Here is a 23814-nt window from a genome sequence, read left to right on the forward strand (position 1 = left end):
CTGAAATAATGCACCTAGCTCTACCAAAGGCCTAGACACACTAGAGCACATGCACTGAAAATAAGTGAAAAATATTAGAATGCATGTACTGTCTGGTGTTTACCATCTCCTTGCCTGCTGACTTTATGTAGCATACACATCCAGCTGCACCTGATGGCAGCGAGAGCTGAAAGTGGGGTAAAAGGGCCCTTTCACTTCCTCCAACACAAGACTGCACAAACACACTCTTTGACCCTTCGCACAGGCTGCCGACTCATTCTCATTCCTATCCTTCTCTACGCAAGAATCTGCTGCTGCGAATAAGGCCCTTACTGTGAGAAAACCAGAGAATGCGTAGTGTGTTGTACACTCTGCACCATACAGAGAACAAGACAAGGTTTCTTTCAAGCACACACACACATGCACACAAAAAACAAATGAAGTCCCAATGAATATAAATCATTGTTTAATAAATCAAACAGAAGTTTTGCTCCTCTCTGAGTCGCACTGTATTGAAAATACTTCTATACATAAAATATCTCAATGACAAGAAGCACCTGATATATATATATATATATGTATATATGTATATTTTTTCATGTATCGTGATAAGAAAAAGAGTGAACAAGATTAGCAACTGATTGAAAGCTGGGCGGTGAAAAGCAAAGAAGATAGACTGCATACATGACAGAATCCATGGCTCTGTCCCAAACCCTGCTTATAGTACAGATTCTTAATGTAACATTGCTGTTACACCTTCATATAAAACCCCATACTCCGGCCAATAGGAGGACTGAACTGCGAGAAAAGAATTTGGCACTGTCTGCAGGAAGGTATTGATTCAGTGACTTTTGGCTTAAATGTACAATCCTTAAACTAACGAACCCCAACCTGAGTATCATTTATCCCACATTTTCTCTTCTCTCCTGAAATGTAAACTCCAGAGTCATGGTATGCAGGCTGGGGGGCAATTAACTCAAGCTTCTTCTATCTTCCTCAGAGGGGCAAGGCACGTGGGCATGTCAGGAAGGAGGTGGAGCTTCCTGTTAGCTTTTGAGGAAGTGCAGGATGAAAGCGGGCTTGGCACTGCCAGCGGTGGACACACACTCCGCTTTTGCCAACTCTTCCAAGACTTAAAGGAATGCTCCAACGCTTCTACTAACGATGTTAGGCGACTCTTGAATGTTGACAGTGTTTATAGAAGAAAAAAATAATTCATATAAACTCTGCATGGGCTGAGAAATAGGCCATAAAGCTCTGATATGCTGTCAAAGCTGTCCCCACTGAGAGGAGCGAGAATGGCTTTGGTTTTTATTGGCAGTACATCACTGTGCTGAAAACAGTTCTGCTACATGTGTATATCATTTCCTTTACCTTTTTTTTAAAAAAAAACAAAACATGGAACAACATTTGAAAAACTGTTTTCTGAGTATTGCATGTTTCCACCAATAGTTGTGGGGTCTGACTTGTGCAATGAAGCAATGCATAATCACAATCTGTGACTTGTGGATGTTTACTTCCTGTGTCACAAGCTCTGGACCTTGGACAGTGGAAAGGATGTGTGTACATAGTGTTTCTCATTCTGCTCCCATTGCTGACCCTAAAAAAAAAAAAAAAAAAAACCCATAGAGCCAAAACCTTTTCAGCTGCTGCACATGCTCATAAACTGTTCAGAAACATCTGAGCACAGCGCACAAAAGTAACACCATGAGCTGGGACTGCTGGCACGAGCAGGAAAGGAAGAGATGAGGTAAGAGCAAAACAAAGACAGAAGTGAAATTTAAATTACAGGGAGGGAAAAGAATGCAGTATAAGCAAGAATATTTTGGATGTTGAGCTGGTTTAACTCTTCTTGTCTTGTAGTGCGAGACTGAAGGCTTTCACATCGTAGTGAACTGACTGTGTGCTTGTCTCAGCTTTGCAGCAATCTGGGGATTTAGAAGAAGAAAAACCAGCATGAATACAAACTCAGAGGGTAGTCGTGATGGTTTAGTATCCAAGCACTTTGCAGCTGCTCCACAGGTTATAAGGTAACAAAAAGGACAGACTCCAATTCACTGTGATGGATGCTTGATAAAAATGCCTTTACCGTCTCGTAAAACTTGACTTGCTCCTCCAGATACAACTGCATGACCCTGTTGTAGTCATAGATACGGTTGCTATGGAAGTGGTTCATCTCAGCTGAGGCACAAAAGAGGGAAAACCACCAAGATCAGGCAACCATGTCAAGATGAACTGAGCCACTTCAATGCCTCTAGGGGTGAGAGTGTGGTACCTTGTAAAGTGTAAGACATGATGCTGACTCGTTTAGCCATGGTGACTTTGTCCTGAGGGCTAATTTTACTGGTGGCCACCAGCTTGTCGGCCTCCTTCACCTTGTCTATGGCTGCCTGCAAGAATTAAAATTAAGTTAAATTAAGAATGTGTCTATATATCCCATTAAAAAAGGGCTATTTTATTGCGGTACAAACTATTTTAATTTAGCAATAGGTAAATCTGCACTTGGCAAAATCTTGGTTAAGTTTGAACATGAACAGCTAGTGCAACAGGCTAGTGCTGCAGAACCACCGCCCTTAGAATTCAAGTTTAGGATATAGATGCATCCCATTAAATTTGTTTTCTAAAAAGCTTTGTGTAACTATTTTCTGATGTACCTTATGGACTCCAATGGTGTCTGGGAAGCATCCAAGAAGACCCTTGTATTCATTGTTGGTCTCCATGAGGAAGTGGAGGTCTTTCCTGGGCTGGAAAAAGACACACGGGAAACACAGACACAAACCAGAAAGATAAATGTAAAAGAAAAAAAGTGTTTGGGGACAAAAAAGACGGACAAATTCAGAAGAGGAAATAATAAACGGATTTGAAACTGATAAGATAGTAGATAGGGAACCATCATGTCCTGAGAGTTTAATTTAAGTGCCTTGTTGAAATTCTACATACAATAAGGCCATGGATTCACCTGTAAATCCAGTAAGCAGAGAAACAGTTGAAGAAATAATAATATTTAGCTGCACTTATCTTGCAGTACATCAGGATCTTTGTACATATGTAAAATTCAGAATGTAGATTCTTCCTTTATTCTTGATTAAATAAGGGAATGCTCTCTACAGCCTCTGTGGATACTGCACTGTTTCAGCCCTTTGGCTCCTGAGATGAATCCATGTCCAGACAATGGCTTCCTCAAAATTCTGTAAACTGTATCACAGGCAATGCTAAAGTAAAGCCAACAACTCTACAGGAGCACCGACAAAAATGTCAGCACAAGCTTACCAGATGAATCCCCCTCCCTCTGGAAGCTGCTGGGACATCAAAAAAAAAAGCCCCAGTATGATTTTATAACACACCACACTGATCAGACTACACATAAAGTGCACTATTTGAATGTGTTACACCACATTCAAATAGTAGATCAAAACAAAGATTTGGGAAAAAATAGAGATAAATTTTTATTTACAGATGCAGACTTCACAAGCAGGACGCTGGGTTAAAAGGGGTCATTAAAACACCACAGCTAGGATGTAAACACTGTCTGCATGCAGGAAATGTTCACAGACATTGTGAGATGCTGTGAATTGAGAGAGTGAACACACAACAATGTGGTTGATAAAAAAGGCCCAAAATATACTTCAGGACCTCTGACACCAAAGCTCTGACAGTCTCTGAGGGGAAACATGCACCATATATCCAACATCCATGACAAGGACTGTACATGAACAATTTAATAGAGGCTGTTTGGGTGAGAATAACAGAAGAACATGAGGGAAAGACTTACGATTTCTAAAGAATACCCACAGGAAGAAAACCGCAGACGCAGTTATGTAACTTTTTGAATAGCAGTAATATCACAGTGTGTTAAAGCCTACCTGCTCTGCAACCATCTGTGCAATCTCCTCGTACGTCTTCCCTGCTGCCGTCATGGCATCAGTCAGGGTTGACTCACCTGAGGGATCAAAACATGTCATCACCATGTTCCTTAAGAGTACCTGTTTGTCAATATGCCTCAAAACAGATTTCCACATAATGAATGACTACATAGTAAATTGCATCTACTTCTGCTGTAACCATTATGACTGTAACATGTGTTGATTACAGCAATCTTTTGAATGGGTTGCCAAAGACAGCAAAGTGACAAGAGACAACTAGCAGGTGCCTGCTTGTGGGAAAATGCCTAAGGCTCTCAAAATTAAAATTGGATTTCATATTTGTATTAATTACCTTGGTATCCACTGCTGGTGAAGACGGAGGAGAGGTTCTGGAAGGCTTTACCAATCCTCTGGTACTCTTTTGGCAAAGCTGTGGAGGAAGAGAAAACACAAGCAAAGACACACACATACACACTGTGTGAATAGAGTTTTTTCCAAGTTGACAAAATACTAAACACAATGAATCTTTAATATAAACAGTAATTACAGCACAAGACAAAGGTGTGGCCTGTATAGGGTACAACATTTATGTAGCTTAAGTGCAGTGGATACGTACGGCCTGTACATCTCTTCCAGTGCTCGTGTCCCACTGTGAGGATTTCCTTCACTCCGTCATCCATGGCTTTGGTAAACCTGCTGAACTGCTCACACTTCTGATCCCTGAGGACAAGGAATACATGTACTGAACATACAGTATACCATTTACTGTAGCATGCATCAACACATACAGTAAAGCATAACATAAGTAACTTCATTACTTTTTGAGCCCTGGTTTGCTATTTCCAAAGTTTGACTAAACTCACACTTCTGCTGGATCTAGGTCTGGAGCTTCAGGCTCTATTGTGGAGAAGATCATCACTCCCACAGTCTCGTCTTTCTCTGCTTTTCTCTTCCCCATCTTCCAGTCCTGCACAAAATCAATCACTCATTTTAATTCCAACGTAAAGGAATAAAGTTCCATACCAAACATTCAGTACAATAAAAATATGCAATTAAAGTTAAATAAATTGGTTGATTTTAATAATAAAAGGAGGCACTTTTAATCCTCCACTAATACAGTCTTTAAGGACACATCATTTGAGACCTAAAGGGATGAGAAGAAGGAAGCATAGCATACTTTCTCATCCTTGTAGGTGAGGAAAAGCTGGAAAACTTCACTGCTGGAAATAACCGGGTGCCTGCACATCCTGGTCATCCAGCCCTGCAACCGCTCCATACGCATCTTAATAAACTCTTCCTCAAAGCGCCCTGGAACAGAGGCGAGGATAAAAAGGAACAGATTTAATTTACATGTTGCTTCAGCCATGTTTGTAGTCTCTGTCTTACATTTGTTGTTCATGGAGTCGAGCACTTACCTGTCACCTGCTTGTCTGGTAAAGACGGGATGGGGATTGCCGACCCAAATTTGTCCAGGAGCCTCTCATACAGCCAATCAAAATGCTTGTATCTGTGATTGACTGGTCGGTTTGTGGTCTGCAAACCAATAACATAGAGTTATAGAAGCTCCAAGTCATGTAACGTTATGAAATTAGTACTTTAACAAGCACAGCAAAAAGCTGTAGGGCTCCCTTAAACTCCACTTTAGGTCAATTCCAGTTTAAACATATTAAAGGTCTGAAAATGCTGCTGGACACTTACACTGGGTGTGATTTGGTACTCAATGTAGCTCTTGAGGCCGTACATCTTTGAGCCTTTCTTGGGATCAGCCACCACACAGTCTAGCTGAGTTTCTGGGTAAGACCACACGGGACCAACTTCTCCCATCTAAGCATGAAACATTAGGTTTAGAAACTGTATTTTATGGCATAAAAGATGGATCAAGCTGGAAAAAAGAAGCCATGTGAAAGCATGCAGTAATACTGTTGAATGCACTGCAGGAAGTATAACATCTATCACTTCAATAAGGTGCCTGAAACAACTTCTCTGATTTATAAAATGACATAACCTCAACATTTTGTGTTTCCACCAATTTATGAGAAAGCAAAAAAAATGACTGTATCACAACCACTAATATAAAGATATGCAATGCTAAACAATGCATACAACTTGCACAGATATTTAGAGATAACCTACATAGATTGGTAGCTTTTCTTTGCCCTTAGCGAGCTGCTTGCACAGGAGGTAGAGTTCTGGTCCAGACTTGGAGAACCCAGGAAATCTGCTCAAAGAGAAGTGACAAAGTTTGGGAAGTGAAGGTTGATTTCTCTATTAAACTCTTCCACAGAGTCTGAGGAGTGTACTGATGTTGGTCAAGGAAGCTTTCTATGGCCATATTTATGCCAACCACAAATATCTAATTACCACCACCATTAGTAACAGACACTTCTCCAATGCGGTCCTTCGTGTTATTAATGCTGATTCAAGCAGATATAAAAAGGGAAAGTTGGTGCCAATAGGAAGTCAACATGTAGTTGTAATGTACAAGACATTCTTACACTGTGCACGCGTTTCAATTAAAGCTTATTGTTCAGCTCCAAATCAATGCTCCGCTTAATGGAAGGAGAAACTAATTTTTCTTTTCAGACACAGCGATGGGCTGTACTTTGCTCAGTGCTCTTTCAGCTGCTTAATTTCAAATTCAAATAGAGCATCACGTGTTACTGTCTATTATCAACTCTTACTTGTTGAGGGAGATTTTCATCGAGGTTGCGTGAGCTCCACCTCTCTGCATTGCTCCGCCATCTCCAGATTCTGACTCCGCATAACCTCCAGTGGACTTCATGTCATCCCACTCATCATCCCACTCATCATCTTCTGCTCCTGAGGTCAGAAACATGCACACTCTGTCGTTCGTTTTTCTAGTCACAGACATAATAAAAACACACGCTCTGTACAACTGTACAAAATGTTCAAAAATCTATTGTACTATGGCTAAAGAAGTTTCCCATTACAAGAGGTGCACTGTACAAGTTGTGTGAAAATATATAATTTTTTAGAAGGCATGGACATTTGATCACTTCTATTTATTAAACAAATTCCTAATTAAATATTTAATCATTATTGTGTTGGAAAGAAACAACTAATGGCTGCGGTAGGAATCTAATAAACTAAAGTAGATGAAAAAGAAGAATATTGTAATGTGATAGCAAAATGTCTACTTCTTAATCCAGGTTTTCTTATTCTTACTTAATGAATAGAAAAATACTTGGCTAAGCCTAACTCTGAAGAGATTTCTTTTTAATGAATGCATTAGCATTAGCTTGAGGGCATGCAGCCTATGGGTAATTAAATACACTGCATTTTTCTTACTTAACCATCAACTTATGATTATGAGAAATCAGTGGCTAAAGGTTTACAAATGGTTCTTACTCGAAACCAACTTTGAATTTCTGTTCTTAGATGCTACTAAAAAAAGACATGATTTGTATAGCATAATTTTCTCAGGAGCGATGCACTTTCAAAATGAGTTTCAAAAGCACATGATAACAGTCCTAGACTATAAAGCTTAAAGGGCTGATGACGTGACTCAGACTGTGGTAAAAGGCAGATTTTAAAATCTGGATGTGGCCTTAAGCAATCAAACATTTCCACACATACACAATAATCAAGTTAGAAAGTTATTTAGGAAGTAATTGTATTGTGTGTATTGCTGCATTACGTCAGCCCTACAAAAGCCACAATGCAATCAGACTTCTCAGAATTGTTTCACCATATACAACATAAGTGGCATACAAACATATAATTGGGAAAAAAAGCAAGTTAAGTTGGAATAACTTACAAACAACTTAGAATTTAGCATTCACCTGTCACACAGTCTGGCTAACAAGACTTCATTCTGTCTTAAGTTACTGCTAATGTTTTTCGTAGGAGAGCCATGCTGTGACACAACCTCAAACTCATTATGAAACTCATCATTAAACAACTGAAGTCTGAGAAATGTCACTGTTTTCACATTGTGGTTTTGACTGTCTAAGATGAACAATATGATCCAGTGACATTCCTTTTACATGTGCGTGAGTTCAGTCACAACTTCCCCACATCACAACAAAGTTAATAAAGTTAATATCAGGATACAGTGTTAAAATGAAAGCCTCAAACACATGCTTTTACAAATGTAAATCATTTCCCAAAACTATTTGCTATCAGTCTTTATGAGTGCCTATAGCCACTCCACACAAACATTAGGAGAAAGCTTCCACCAGGCAATGCGCGGGATACCTGTGTAATCGATAAGGTAAGGATAAGGGTAGATGTCTTTGCCAAGAAAGAAAGAAAGGAAAAGTCTGTTAATTCCTCCCCTCACCATTTATCCCCTCTGCTCTCTTTTTACAAAAACAACTGAAGAATTTAAAAAATCAGGTCAAGTAATTTATCCTTGTGAGTCATGTGTGAGGCTAACTTTTCCACTGATGGTCCTGTCCACATACTGGAGCATCACTGTGGAGGGACTGGCCAGAGACTGAGCAGTCACTGGCTGAAACAGTATTTGCAAACAATAACTGTTGGATACTTTGAGGGCCAGTTTAGAGGTTTTACTGTACAGTATATCCTCAAGGTATTTCAGTTAGTATTAGCTCTTTAGGCTCAGTATTCATGGGTATAGGGAATATTTCTTCTAATTTTGTTGTATGATGCAAACCTCATCCCTTTCCAAAGAAGCTGATTTTAAGTATTATTTGCCAGGACTGCTTGACCTATATTTCACTCATGGGTTGTGTAATCAACTGAACGTTGTGGGATGTAGCAACCTCTGTCACATCCGAAACAAGCATCCCAACAGAAAGCTGACTACACCGTCATGAACATGCAACACAATTCACCGCAAGCTACATAATCTAACTGTGTTGCAGTGTAGTGTCACAAGATTTTTCATAATTTTATCACTTGTTGAATTAACTTCACACGTGCACAGGACTCAGCAGTAAGTCTTGGCTTTCCAGAACAACCTCGTCCACTGCAGCCACATATCCTTCCCTGTCCCCACATTTACATTTTCATAAGCAAACTATCTGCAAACAGTAAGATAAACTGTTTGGAAAGGTAATAACTCCAATAGCCTTCCCATGGTTCCAAACACATCATGATATACAGTCTATGTAACCTCTTTTTTTATTATCATGTTTGCTACTTTAGAAAACTGAGATTTGAATGAACTTGAATTTTCCTGTTAAAAATATGAGAAAAAAACAAATATAACCACATGAGGAGGAAGCTTTAGAATTATTTATGCAACATAGTCTTCATTTCCTGATTTCAGTTATATGATTTTGAATGTATGTATTCAGTACAATCACAGGAATGAAACTTACAATTTATAAATGACACAAAATCATAGACTGTGATTTTATTGTACTGACACCTAATATGTTTCTAACATCAGGCCAACCACGGCTGCTAGCTGAAATGCTGTCTTTACCTGGGCCCTGGTAAGCTTGAGGGTGGCCCTGTGATACAGAGCCCCAGGGATCCGCTGCACTCTTCCCAGTTTGGGTGCCCTCCGGATTTGACGCCCAGTTGTTGTTGGAGCCCCCTGAGGGGTCCGCGTTCCACACCGACCAGGGATCATTACCGTTACTAGCCTGGACAACAGAGAGAGAGTGAAAACGTGAGGGATGAAAGAAGCAGAGAAATGACAGATGGAAGATGGAGAGAGAGAGAGAAAAGAAAGAGAGAGAACACAGAGTGGAGTCCAGCCTAGTTTGGAGTCTGTTTAATGAGAAGCTGACAGAAGCCCTTAAACAACATGCTTCTTCAAACACATCAGCCAGAGCTGGCCTCTAACAGGGAGTCTGTTAAGATAATCAATCAGCTTCACGGTGACAGTGTGGTTTGTGGTATGAAGTAAATGGTTCTTAACACATGCAGTGACTACAAATACCAAAATAATACAAAATATTGCATATTTGACAAAGCAAACACTTCCATTCTCAAGCCTCATCACACTACTTTTTTACAGTACTTGCAGGTTGAAAATGCAACTGCATGCCATGCTTGCAAGACAGGAATATACACCAATATAAAAACTTGCGGGCATAGGCATGCAAATAAGTGTATATGTGCCTTTTGTGGGCTGCACTTAGCTTGACGCTAACCAAACACCGAGCTACCTGAACACAGAACTAGTGCAGGCCAGGGTCACTAAATACACCATGTAATGCACATTCACATATAGAGAAATAAAGAAACCGATAGTTTCGTAGCAAATTGACAATAACAAAAAAAAAAAAAAAAGGTGCAGTAAGGATCATTTTATTCATAGTTCAGTCAAGGTGGCTTTTTAAAAATACTGATTATTTATATTTGTGAGATTCTGATCATTATCAAGTGCACGTGTTGTGGTGGAACGATTCACCAGTGTGAATAGTCAATTACACATGAGATATCTGGATGATCTTTAAGCTTTTTCACTGTGGTGCTGATTCATACATATAGATGAAAGGTGTGGGAGTTGATTGGTGACTTGATAGTGCCTATGTGTCTGTACTGTGGCATGAGGTGAATGGAGAAGATGAGATCATGCTTTCTTCAGGCATTAGGAGTAGGAGGGGGAATTTGCCAAAGCAGACCAATCAGAGAGGAGGGGGGCTTGGGGCAGACACTGGGTGAGTGTGGGAGGGCTTGGGTTCATGCCCCTGGCCACGCCCACCACCCCCCAAGTGGCGGTTACCTCATCTGGGGACGAAAGGTAGGGGGAAACTGGGGTGTCGGGGGTGTCCGGCTGGGGGCTCAAGCCCCCAGCATCCACCTTGAGGGGAAAAGAAGGTGACAACATCACAATGCGCCGGCAGTGAAGGTTTTATGGGATGGGTTCAAGTGACGCTGGTTATAAACGTGTTTGTATGTACGTGAGTGAGAGAGGTTGAGAGAGAGAGAGAGAGAGAGAGAGAGAGAATGAAGGATGATGGCTGACACATTTCCTGCCTTGACTCAACCACTTACTGTGTAAATTTCTACTGATCCAGCAGTACGCTCAGTTTTGTGGAACTTCCTGTCTGCTAACAAGAAGAAATCTTACTCTCTATTCTATTTTACAAGAGCTAAAAACATGCATCAGTTCTATATGACCACACTGACTACCTTCCACAGCAGCTGCTCTCACTTCTGCATCTCTGGGGTTCACACAATCTGCACGAACGTCAGTAAAACTGTCATCATTGACTTCTGCTTTTTCTTGAACATTACCCCATCACACACACTGTTAAGAGAGAGAATGGGAACGTGGCAGGTGTGCTGTGCACAGCATTACTTTATATAAATACTTACTTCCCCAACAATGGTCTAGTCAAGTTGAAAGCATTTGTTTCTTTTGTACCCTGACTACAGGTCAATAAAGAGCAAAAAAGAGACATTTGATATGATACCACTGTCAGTTTAATCGACCCAGGCCTTCATTAGGTCAGGGCATTACCTGGTTCTGTGCAGGTGCTGATGGAGGAGCGTAGGCATCAAAGAAGGACAAGTCTGTAGATGCAACATTTCCTACATTTGAAGTAGGTGCTGTGGTTCCTGCTCCTGGGAATGATGGAAACGCCTTACTGAACTACAAATGAAAGGATAAGAGACAAAAACAATCCCATTAGAAAAAACAAATCCAGATATTCCACAGTGATCTGATGACTTTTAAAGGTACATTCTTCTGCAGTAATGTGACCGTGTCTCCTTGGCACTTCCTGGTTTTGCAAACTGGCTTTTTAACTTTCTCAGTTTATCTCAAATGTGATAGCACTAGCACGTGACACTTCAATTCACACATCTGAATTAGCTTTATCACTTGCCAACAAAAAAATGCCACACCTAATCCTGCTGGCTATTTTTGTCATACAGCCTCCTTTTGTTTTTGCAGATCTTATTTTTACCAGCAGAGTGCAGTGAAATGGAAGGTAAGTTACTTGAGAAACAGACTGTGTCCTGATGTTTTCCATTAGATGTTACATAAGTTACAAGTGCATTTGTCATCAGTGGGTTTTTATGATTTGGACACAGAATCAAAACAGTGTGGGGACAGCTGGAGAGGTAACATGAGGTCAGACAAACACACACATCTACATGAGCTTGTTTGCAGATCCAAGCAGATGTATATCAGTCTCTCGCTTGTACACACACAGACGCTACTCAAGAGTTGCTTTAAATGGTGTTTAGAGTGAGGACAAACTGTTAAACAGACTTCACGGACTTTACTTTTAATCAAGCTCTTTCTCTGTCTCTTTGTGAATGTCTTTGGAGTGAATCATATCCCCATGTTGAAGTCTTCTGGATCAAACCGGACACACACACACACACACACACACACACACACACACACACACACACACACACACACACACACACACACACACACACACACACACACACCCTAATCAGCAAAACCCTAAAGGAGGCACATCCTGTTGTGATTTTACTTTCAGGCAAGAGACTGCACCACAGTATTCAGTCAAGGCAGAGACATATATCATACCCATAGATGCAAGAGAGAGAGGTTGAAGTGTTAAACATTTCTTTATGAATAGTAGGTACTGTGCATCTTGACCTCAGAGAGTGATAGAGAGAGAGAGATGGCTTTGTTGTTTACTTTTCTGGAGAATTTTCTTCAAATACTGTGTGGGATGTTAGATGTCTATGTTAAAATCACCACCATACACTAAGTGACTGTCTAACTTACCTCGATGTAGTCTTCTGGCACCAATCCAACCTCCCCTCTGGAGTTCTGTGCTTCGATCCAGCCACCTCCAATATTCTGAAACAGGGTGAGACCCAAGACAACACGTTAGCACGAATGAGTGAGCTTGAGACAGACCAGAAAAGAGTAGATGGCTGCATCTTGTGCACACAAAAGACCAGGTTCATGAGAAACATCACATGTGCTTACTTGCATTGCAATAACCTGTTTACTTAAAAAACCCACATTTACATGCAGCTGGACAGAATCAGATTACTCCTGCTTTTTCTCTTTAGTATATTTGAATGAGCCTAGAAACTTTTGAGTATTTGGACTGATAGCAAGAGCACAGGCTTTGTGACGACAGAGCAAATCCTGTTTTTGCTGCTGTGGGCATGAGTCTATTAGTTATACATGGAAGGCAACTTCAACAGATTAATATATTTTAATTTGAGTTCAAGTTACACTTTGGATTTATTTCATTTGGTGCAACGACACATTGCTGCGAGTAATGCTGTTCCCTTTGATCCTGCTGTTCTGCTGCCACAGCAGTACTTACTAATTTTACATGAAGTAATTGATACAGACATGCATGTGTGCAGAAACCGTGGAGGAACAGCTTTCTCAAGAAAAGTGTAGCTGTGACAGTAAATGTATTTCTCTTAATTCATTCATTAGCTTGGTAAACCAGGTTTGCCATTTACATGTTGTTCAAGAATTCAGGTTGGAGCAAAAATCTGACAATAACCAGGTTACCAGAGTATCTGTAAACACATTGTACGCTGCCGGGACAAATTTCTATACAGTCAGTTTATTTAGTGGAGAAAAAAAAGATTCTGTTTTCCTGATGCAGTAGGTCCTTATTGGCTTAAGGCAGACTTTGATTAGAAAACTATGTAGGTCAGCACACAGTGACTGACCTTTGAACTGTTGGTGACTAGCTGTAATGACATCATGCTCTTTTTCCCTTGTTTTCTCCTTCCTTCCTTTGTATGTGTTTGTGACACTCAGTGTTTATAGACAACCTGAGATCATGTGTATTGGACCTTTACAGGACTGGTCATTTTCAATAACAAAGTTACAAGAAAGAGCTTCCTGAACATTGTAACTAAACACAAAGCTATTATAGTTTTGTTTATAGTACTCTAACATTTGAGGCAGAAATACTGAAAAGAAATTAACTTCAAAATATAAGCTGAAAACTTTACCGGAGTTAAATTTTAAGGTGTACACCAAACAGGTACCAACAGGCACAACAGCATAATGTAAGCATTTGAAATTTGAAAATCAAAACAGACAACTAACGCAAACACGGAAGCCCTGATGGTAGGAAATTCACATTTACACAATAGCTGTGTGGCAGAGAACCCAGCATCATCTTGTTGGTGTGGATTTACCTGATTGGTGATAGTGATTGTCTCGCCTTCTTTCACCGTCAGTTCGTTGTTTCCAGGCTCAGCAGTGAAATCATATAAAACCTGTGCCTGAACACAATCAAGAAAAAAAAAAAAAAAGACACACACACAGTATGTTCGATGTCCACTTTTTTGGGGTCAGCATATGAACAAGTACTTGTATATGAATGTGAGTGTACAGACCAACACACTCAGTGAAACACTCAGCAGTCTAAAACTTGTAAAATGACATAAGGGCACAGTGAAACAGACCAAACTCGTTCTTCTAGGTTTGTTATGCTGATTCTTAACTAGACTCTATCAATATCAAGCGAAAACAAGGCCAGAACCACCATGTTATCTGGTTCAGTTGAACACAGGACCCTGTGGTTGCTCACACACTGACCCACATCTACTAATCTGTCTTTCCACGAGGGCCCCAGAGACGCATGTGTGCATCTGCACGCATGTATGCGCACACACACACACAGACACACATACACATACAGATATAGACATTCAACCGCGAGAAGTCATAGCAGCAAAAACTAACTTCTAAATATGTCTTCGCTTTTGACAGTTCTCTTCATGACTGATTTTTAGGCCTACCCACTCATTTATTTTCATAAATTTGACTAGCCTTTCATTTGGATTGCCAGTTCTTATCCAAACCACACAGTCACAATGCCATCTGTTATCAAAGCAGCATTAAATTCAGTGTGACTATCTAAACCTTGTTTATTAACCAGTGAGATGGAACCTTGAACAGAGACCTATTATTTCAGTGTCAGCTTGCCATCTCCCAGGGGTCAAAGAAGGTGAATGATGGTTTTAAACAGAAACTGGGCCTACAGAGGAGACCAGTGAATCTACTATTTTGTTCACCCTATTTATGAAAAAGTGAAAAAGTGTAGGCTAAATGACAGAAACACCTCTCTGTATAATGTGATAAGCTTCAACAGCACCACAAACTACAATCCTCCAAAAATGCTCATGTTGAGTCAACACTTCTTTAAAGCAATTTCAACACGAACTGAGCATTATAACCTTCACGAAGGCAGGAGACTGCATTAAACTGCATTCATTTCAGCGACGTAAACTGAAAACAGATCATATAAGGTGATGAATAAACAGTGCGAGGCAGACGCCAAGGACTACATTACCCAGAATTCCACGGAGGTAGAAATGACCCGCACTGGAAAGGTAGTAAAATGTCACAAGACACTTTCTTAATGAGACACATTTTCCATGTATAGCAAAAGCATTCATTTCACATAAACTGTATACACACGTGTTGTACGCGTCCATTACACGCTACCAAACCAGAGAAGTCCGATGTTTTTCTGACTCTTCATTCTTATATCGGGCGAAGTGTTAACTGTGAACCTACTGCGAGAAACTGCAACTCTACAAGTCTCCACAGCCCGCAGTTTTCAGGGGGGGGAAAAAAAACACCCCAACAATCACCAGAAACTGAAGCAGACAGTACACCTGAGAAAAGTTGTCAGACCTACCTTTAGCGCCATTGTCGAAGCATTGATCAATCATTACAAAAACAGGCCCTGCGGTTTTCAGGATTTCCAATCCTCAGCTGGACATTTCCACCACCACCCCCCCCCCTCTCTCTCTCCTCGCTGCTTTTCAGCTAAAAGCGAAGAAAACACGGTAATTCCTCCCGGTGGAAGCCTCCACACCACGGCCTTTAACGCACTACTAAAAACAGTTTTCCTTTAAAATCTCAAAAGCCTGGAGAAAAGACGGCAGGCACAGGGCTGGTGAAGTGCGACTGTGGGTTTGAACCGCCTAGAGAGCTGCTGACAGTACAGAGGGAGTGACCTGCACCGCAGAGAGAAACCGGAAAGGTAGTCTCCGTCTGATATGACCCTCAAGTAAAAGAGCACGAAATTAGAAATCCGCCTACTTGTAGAAAAATGTCGGGAAAATATAAGACGCACATAATAGCATGCATACAAAATAATACTGATGGCAAATGTTTAAATCACTGAAACAATAATTTAATGATAATAATGATAATAATAAAACCAACAACAACAACAACCACAACAAAAACAACAACATAATAATAATAATAACAATAATAACAATAATAATAATAATAATAATAATAATATCTTGATTCGTCAACAACTTCATGAAATTTTGGAGCAATAAAAACACATTGCAGACACGCCTAGTAAAACCATGGTAGTAATAATCACTTCCTCTGCAAAATATTTCAAGGCTTGCATTTTTTTTTTTTTACCCTGAGACTAAACAATGGTCATACAGTTCCAGTGTATTATTCTGACCTCAAGGCGGCTCCTGTGTGTTTACTGTTGCTGACAGCTCACAGCTGGCACAACGGCTCAAAGGGAGTGACCCTGAGCTAATTTCTAATGCTTAAGTCGGCCTCTGCTGGGATCAGTGTGCTACTACATTTGAAGCCAAGGCCTTGAATACCTCTGTGGTCAGTATACACTCAGTTATCAGTGCATTGGGTGCATCTAGCTGGAACTGTCTATTATTCTGTCCACACCATTTATATGAGTGAGGGCAGGCTAAATATCAGAAACACCACAAACATCCTTTAAAATGATCCTGCGGATGAATCAACCCCTCACTACAGCTTCAATAATAACAGAACAAAGGGAAGCTTTATTGTTCCTGATAAACTGGCAACAGAGTGTACATATCTGTACTCCAACTAACAAATCAAAGCACAAAGACAAAACAGCAATAGCAGTATTGATAGCTCACATGCTGTTATCTCTCTGTTGTGTGCTACAAAACTAGAATATGTTACATTTTATACATACAGGAAGATTGAAGTGTGTTGACCTATACTTAAAATTACATGTGTAAACATTCAAATGTCTTAAAATGTTAATTGACTTGAATGGGAGTTGAGGTTTAAGGTGTCAGCTGAGGTTAAAGCACTGAACGGATGTGAAGTGTCTTTTGAAAAGTAAAAGTCGAAATGAGTTGAAGTGAGGCATATGAAATTTTCATTTCAAATTGAAGCCCTGTGGGCAGTTGGATTGTTGGTGTATACTTAAGTGTTGAGGTGTGACAGACGAAATCATCCTCAGCTGCTTTTTAAAAGAGCAAGGAATGAAAGCAGCTGAAGTGTCAGTCGAACTAACTGATGAAAGCAATTAAAACTTCAGCTGAAGTCAAAGCGCCCGGGATATTTTAAGTTCCCTGTAAATAGTTCAAGTGTCAGCAGGTATTTAAGAAGTGACAGCAGTTGAAATGTCAGGATAAAATACTCAAAGAATGATTGCACTCTTCACGTTCATATAGGACGCATGTGTTACATATATGAGGCGGTGACAAAGAGATAGAGTGGGTAAGAGGTATACCTTTCATTTTGGCCTGCGTCACTGACTCCCTCGTCACCTCCTCATACATCAAACACCTGAGTCCAGCAGTGGTCTCATTTGTCTGTCAAAGGAAAAGAACTGGGGGAACAGGTTGATATCGATGAGGGAGGAGTTGAAAGAAGATACGGTTTAGCGTAGGTATGTGAAGTCCGCAGCCAGTTTCACTGTTCTGACATCAAAACCAGCAAATCTGCAGAGTCAACGCTGAGAATAAGCTTTGCGAAAATTCTTTAATTTTAAACTATAGTGAAATTTTGCCCAAAAATTGGAATGCGTTTGAGTTCAGAGACAGAGTGCTGCACAGAATCCGCGGTTCTAGAGGTCCAAGTGTGAAATGACTGAGCGCTTTTCCTGTATCAGTTCATCTGGCAGTGCAGGTGTGTCAGAGGAGGGTGGGAGGGTGTTTGCCAAGTCCACAGACAGCGACCTCAGTTTGAAGATTTTCATCTACACAGAGACATCATGCACTCTCTGCTCCTTTTCCTCTGCCTGTTCCTGACCAAGGCAAAAGCAACAAGGGCATCGGACCCTACCATGCCCTTTATGGTTTACCTGGACCAAGACCATCTGGTTTGCCTTAAGTGGGGCTTTGATGATCTGCAAGGAAACATTGTATTCAAACTGGTTGTCAACACGACGGGGTGGATAGGCTTTGGCATGAGTCCAAACGGAGGAATGAAGGGGTCAGATATGGTCATAGGGGGATTTGGACCAAGTGGAGCCTACTTCTCAGTAAGTCATTACCGCATATATGAGGTTTTGTTTGTTTTTTCATTTTCCACAGCAAACATAGCACAATGACAGGCCAATATCTAACTGTCTTATTCTTTTTTGTCCAATAGGATCGTCACGCCACAGGGAATACCATGCCTTTGGTGGATGAACAGCAGAGCTACACTCTTCTGTCTCTGACTGAAAGTGATGGTCAAACCCTCATGACCTTTCAGAGGTCCATCCAGGCCTGTGATGACAAGGACTTCCATATTACTGTAAGCAGGTTGTTCCTCTTTCTCTGCCATAGTTTGCATATATGAAACTAGATGCAAAGCTGATAAGGGTACTGCATATACTGCATACGTACAACACCAGCATCATTGTAAGACAACGTATTGGTGAAGAGCAATAGGAGTTGCTGCAAAAGTGTTCCGGAAATGTTATTTGGTTTAAATGATAATTCTTTATTGAGTAATTAATGTTTGGTGAGAAATTGTTTTGAAATTTTCACACTATATAACATCTGAAAACTTTACACAGTGTGAAAGCCTAATTATGAAACAAATAATATCAAAAAACTATTATCATAGAGTGGGTGGAACATTACCACCTCTTAGAGGCTGATATTTCCGTGGTAACCAGAAAACATCACTTAAACTGTGTTGTTTAAAACCATGGAGCTTTAACCTTAATCAGGAGGTTGCTCCTCTCTGTTATGCATTCTTCACCGTTGTGTCTCATTATTTGTAAAGCTATAGTCTTTTGTATTGTTGATCCAATTCTCTATGTAAAGCTCAAGTTTCCTGCAAAGTATGTTATTCTGTTGTGTTCACCTGAATGTTCCTTTATATTGGCCTTGATTGGGCGGTTTCGGATATGAATACAATGGCCACAATGAGGCCCATAAAATTTTGTTTTCCATTGAACACCTGAAATGCTATACTGTTTTGGTAACATAACCTGGCTGTACATGTTAACGTGTAGTTGTGCACAGTAAATTGCTAAAGTGTCTCTGTTCATTACTTGAATCTTCAAAATAACTAGTTTCATAAGGTAAAATAAGACTTGAGTTTTCTTTTTTGCGGACAATGAAACGTCTTTGATGCTAGCTCTTTTCTGCTGTATCACAAATGTTGACTTAAGTTGCTATCTCTCCAACAGGCTCAACCCATTAAGCTGATCTATGCCTATGGAACAACGGATGAGATCAGCTACCATTCTTCTCTCAGGGGCACCATGGAGGTCAACCTGCTGAACTTTAGGCCCAGGACGTCCATATCCAACCCCAACTATCTCAGTGCCACAGTGAACAATGTACATATGACTGCAAACAGTTTTTAAATGGTGGACAAGAGAGATTTGTGGCAATTATAGATTTGCCCTCTAGCTCAATTGTTTTGACACATTCTCTATCTATCAGGAAAACTGAAATAGAAATACATTCAATATACAGTTTGGATGAATGAATTGAAATGCTACAAAACAATATGTTGTTTTACTTACCCTTATGTTTATTTTTTGCAGATCACTATCCCTGCCATTCATACCTACTACCACTGCAAAGTCATGAAGTTTTCAAAATTAGAAACAAAACATCATATATATCAGGTAATCATACTTTCTTCATATTACAATTACCACTCTGACAAAAGCATTTACAGAAAATGACATTAAAACCTAAAGTGAAAAACTGAATATAAAATGAATTTGATTTTCTTCATTCATTATTCTTTAAAGCGCTTGTACAAAATCTCTCCTCAGATTGAACCAGTGATTGAGCACCATGACATCGTTCATCACATGCTTCTGTACAGCTGTCCTTCCTTTGTGACGACACCGTACGACAAGCCGTGCTTCATGGGCAGCGAGGGGGATGCCTGCTTCGGGGTGGTGGCAGCATGGGCAGTGGGAGGAGGGGTGAGGGAGAATCAAGTGTCCATCGTCTAGTTTTAGTCCTTCTTTGAGTTCCTGTATTCGTTATGTTGTAATTTGTCCCATTCTATCCCTGAAACCTCAGGTATTTGAGTTTCCAGAAAATGCGGGTATTCCTGTTGGTGGTGGGGACAGTGATATATACTACAGGCTGGAAATCCATTACAATAACCCAAACCTTGAATCAGGTAAATACTCCTTTACTGTATATACTGAGCTACTGTAAAAACATATATAGTATGTGGATAACTTAGTTATTCTTCTGTTTCTTGACTTTTGACAATAAAAAGTACACATGCAATCAATGTTTAATTTTGGTTAGATTAGACATTTATCGATTCCGTGAAGATCTAAGGACTTTGTTGCTCTGTGCATTAAATGTTGATCTGAAATGATCAATTACTAAATGAACAATTTTGATAATCAGTTAATTGTTTTAGTAATTTTTCAGGCAAAATTGTGGAAAAAGGTTCTGTTTTATATCATTATTTAACCTGAATCTTTTGGGGTTTTGGACTGTTTAACATAAAAAACAAACGGGATGTTTGAACCTCTTAGGCACTGGGAGACTGGAATTTAATATTTTTTAATTACGTTTTAATGAAACTCCCTGTACTCTGCACACCTACTTCTTGTAAGCGCCAAACCTCTGGTTTGTAACACAAAATGTCTCTTAAATGTTTATACTTTTAAAGCCCAAGACGAATGACCCTGATGATGTCACCTGATTATGTCAGGTATTGACATAGCTTGCTATTTATCATAAGTGCTCCTTATGATAAATAAATTGACCTTTTTGTGTAAAATTGGTGGAAATATCCTTTGAAATGGCAGCAAGGTCTCATACTAACATAGAGTTACATACTGTATAAACAAAGTCTTGTCCTCTTCATTCTGTAGTCTCATCATCACATAACCAAGATACAAACATTTTTTTTTTTACTTCTGTCTGTATAGGCAGGACAGACAGCTCGGGACTAAGATTGCACTATACTTCCCAACTCCGGCAGCATGATGTGGGCATCCTGACTACAGGTGTGGTGCCGTTTAACCATATAAAGTACAACATCCCTCCAAAAGCCCCTCAATTCCACACCTATGGCGTGTGCAATACCTCTCTCATTTCTCAGGTATGCAGTGGTTCAGTATGGATTTCAAATGGCAGGAATGGGTATTAGGGACAAGAAAATTTTTCTTGTTTACGACTCTGTTCTTCATCGTCTTTACTTTCCACTCCTTTCCACAGGTGAATCCTGTGCCTGATCTTCAAATGTTCGCTGTGCTGTTGCACACTCACTTGGCGGGGAGGAAAGTCAGAGTTGGCCACTACAGGTGAAAAAGAGATGATTTGCTTTACATCAGTCAATGAGTCAAATGAGATTCATGAATTGAATAAAATCTAGTTTCGGACAGAGGTCTTATGTCGATTATGCACCGTACCATTATCTTCTAGTAGTACTTTTATTTCATACCTCTTGGTCTTTGTAGAAATGGAAAACAGATTGACTTCTTGGGCTTGAATGAAAATTACGACTTTGAGATGCAGCGGATTGTCAGTTCTGGAAACATCAAGACCATCAAGCAGGTAAGTCTGCCTCCTTTCCCATATATTATGTGTTAAAAGGCTGTTTTTTGTAGGGTATTAGTTGTTGGGCTGTTATAATTATAAATAACAGTGCTATATAGTTTATGATGCACATTACTTGACTCCCATTACAGGGTGATGAGATTGTAGTGGAGTGCACCTACAACACTGCCAATCGCACTGGAGTCACTAAGGTGGGTAACTACTGCATGACCTAATGTCATTAGAGATATAAAGTGCTTTAAATGAAATCAGTGCACACCTAGAAAATAATAAAAACAAACACAAATAACATGAAGACTTTTGATTAAACAAATGAACAGTTCAATATTTGAACTATCTGAGAAGAAAGACTGATTAAATATATATTGGTCAAACTGTATTTATAAAAATGACTTTTTAACTTTTATATTTCCAGAAATGGGAATCTAAACTATGAACCTAATGGAGGTGGGCTCATTAACATGAACACCTGTTTCGTTTAGTGCAATCTAATGAATAAGTGCAAGTAACACATTGTACTTTTAAGACTCCTTCAGACATACAATAGAGTGCCTGGCTTTCATATTTCCATGGCATCATACACTCTGTTTTAAATTCATCCACAATTAAAAAGAGAATCTCATTTTTTAATGCCTACCATGTTTCATGTTTTCCTCCTTCAGATGGGTTTAGGAACCACAGATGAGATGTGCCTGGCCTTCCTGTTCTACTACCCTGCGATCAACATCACCGCATGTATTAGCTACCCAAATACAAAGTTTCAATCCAATTCAAGCTACCTGTAAGACTCTATGCACTGCTTTAAATGTTGTTTTTGCTAAGTCTGAATCTATAGCACCAGTTCTACTTTATAAACAGCTTACAGTGTACATACATAACAGCCTATGAATATTTTTAAGCAGGTGTATCTTGACATGTTTTTAGTCAAAGTTGCTCTATTCTAATTACTGACAGGATGTCTGGAGAGACCACAAACCAGGATGAAATAGCTGAGTATCAGAGTTTTCTAAATGCCCTGCCACAAATTCAGATGATCTCTGATACTGATGTAAGTAACAGTGACTTGTTTGATAGTGTTGTTTCTTCTCTACCTCCGATCTAACAAAGAAAATTCATATTTTGTTTTTAAAAGACTGTTAAGTCCTGTTCCTGTCATTGTTTCCACCAAGGTCTTCAAACTGTTATTTAAAACTTTCCCCTTTTTATCTTATCATTTATAGATGATGAAGGGTTTCTGTCAACTGGCTCTTGCTCTTACAGTATTAGACATACAGTGGTTCAACTATTTAACTTCAATAAATAATCTTATCTATGTTTTACAACTGAAATATCAGATGCACTTTTATAGCTTTGAAATGTTAAATTAAAATTTATCTAACACTATTGTTCATAAGTTATTGTTTTTTGTTTTTTTTCAGGGTCCCCTCAGTGTTTGCTGTTGTTCCCATTTCTTCCATTATGTTCCTTTGTGTTGACTATTTGTACATGATTTTAACAACGCATACAGTATTTTCATTGGTCATCTTCTGCTAAAGATTTGTAGAAGTCATTTCCAACAATGCAGACCTTTTGGTGCTTAGTGCTTGTTTTCTGCAGTACCATAAAAAAACCTTTTTAACATTAAATTGGAATTTTTTTTTTCCACAGCACAACTTTAGAGGTTACGCAAATGGCACCATCAGGGAGATGATGAAGACTCCGACTGTTACTTGTCTGAACGCATCCAACAGACTCTACAGTCCTTGGATCATGAGCCTAGTAGGAATCATGCTTTTGCTGTTCTGGATTGGAATAATGTAACATGATCCAACAGATCCAGTCTGTCTAGATAAAGGAAGGCACAGGGGATAAATCTGTGTTGATTGATAAAAATGAACTGGGTATATTCAACTTTACTGGACAAAGTGTGTTGCATTTTATATTTGTATTTTCTATCTTTAATAACGAATCTTTTCCCTTTGGTATTAACCGTTAATCATGGATTGCGTGTCATATAATTCAGCAACTGCCATTTTGATTCACTGTGATTACCTTACTGAGATTTGCATTTCTATCTCACTTTTAACTTTTAACTGTTTTAATAAAAGCACAACATGGTTGTCCATATCTGCCTGGAGACATATTATTTAACCACACACTCAATAATAAGGTGGTAAATTTATAAAGGAAAAAACTTACATTACACCTTATTAGAGTTTGGCTATAATGATAGACCATTTTTTTTTACCCTTAAATATTTCTGAATGAATTAGACCATTCTGGGAAGTGTTTTAAATCAGTGAAAAAATGCTGTATGGCAGTAATA

At 39.5% G+C, this 23814-nt stretch overlaps 2 protein-coding genes across 3 annotated transcripts; one reads left to right on the forward strand and one right to left on the reverse strand.

Annotated features, from left to right (window-relative positions):
• Positions 1 to 428: 428 nt before the first annotated feature.
• Positions 429 to 15703, reverse strand: snx9b (sorting nexin 9b). Of its 2 annotated transcripts, XM_071479216.1 has the most exons (19): positions 15407 to 15703; positions 13896 to 13982; positions 12502 to 12576; positions 11251 to 11382; positions 10510 to 10587; positions 9259 to 9421; positions 6524 to 6662; positions 5976 to 6060; positions 5541 to 5666; positions 5258 to 5375; positions 5020 to 5150; positions 4706 to 4809; positions 4459 to 4562; positions 4195 to 4272; positions 3843 to 3919; positions 2634 to 2723; positions 2255 to 2369; positions 2069 to 2160; positions 429 to 1907 (listed from the first exon to the last, which is right to left on the reverse strand). In XM_071479216.1, the coding sequence occupies exons 1-19, from the start codon at positions 15416 to 15418 to the stop codon at positions 1860 to 1862; spliced, it is 1854 nt and encodes a 617-aa protein (XP_071335317.1). In that variant the 5' UTR covers positions 15419 to 15703; the 3' UTR covers positions 429 to 1859. The 2 variants fall into 2 exon arrangements, with proteins under 2 accessions (XP_071335317.1, XP_071335318.1); XM_071479217.1 differs by lacking the exon at positions 10510 to 10587 and having other exon boundaries at positions 15407 to 15690.
• Positions 15704 to 17697: 1994 nt separating this feature from the next.
• moxd1l (monooxygenase, DBH-like 1, like) lies at positions 17698 to 23613 on the forward strand. The gene is made up of 13 exons (XM_071479218.1): positions 17698 to 18007; positions 18118 to 18264; positions 19151 to 19303; positions 19514 to 19597; positions 19751 to 19906; positions 20007 to 20109; positions 20879 to 21051; positions 21168 to 21253; positions 21410 to 21506; positions 21641 to 21700; positions 22172 to 22290; positions 22464 to 22557; positions 23157 to 23613. Exons 1-13 carry the CDS (start codon positions 17738 to 17740, stop codon positions 23307 to 23309), a joined length of 1695 nt encoding a protein of 564 aa, XP_071335319.1. The 5' UTR covers positions 17698 to 17737; the 3' UTR covers positions 23310 to 23613.
• Positions 23614 to 23814: the final 201 nt, after the last annotated feature.

This window comes from Trachinotus anak, unplaced genomic scaffold (genome assembly GCF_046630095.1).
Source record: "Trachinotus anak isolate AG129_WGS33_773 ecotype Australia unplaced genomic scaffold, CSIRO_AGI_Tana_v1 ptg000005l, whole genome shotgun sequence".
NCBI lineage: Eukaryota > Metazoa > Chordata > Actinopteri > Carangiformes > Carangidae > Trachinotus > Trachinotus anak.

What these genes read in the sequence shown, in the direction of transcription:
- snx9b (XM_071479216.1), bottom strand. An exon ending in TCAAGCTTACCAGGGCCCAG is followed by an intron (nt 6,663 to 9,258) that starts GTAAAGACAGCA and finishes TTCTGACCTCAG; the next exon opens with GAGCAGAAGATGATGAGTGG. An exon ending in TCACCTACAAGGATGAGAAA is followed by an intron (nt 4,810 to 5,019) that starts GTATGCTATGCT and finishes GATTTTGTGCAG; the next exon opens with GACTGGAAGATGGGGAAGAG.
- moxd1l (XM_071479218.1), top strand. Translation starts at nt 17,738, where the DNA reads ATGCACTCTCTGCTCCTTTTCCTCTGCCTGTTCCTGACCAAGGCAAAA. An exon ending in TCAGTGCCACAGTGAACAAT is followed by an intron (nt 19,304 to 19,513) that starts GTACATATGACT and finishes TATTTTTTGCAG; the next exon opens with ATCACTATCCCTGCCATTCA. An exon ending in ATCGCACTGGAGTCACTAAG is followed by an intron (nt 21,701 to 22,171) that starts GTGGGTAACTAC and finishes TTCCTCCTTCAG; the next exon opens with ATGGGTTTAGGAACCACAGA.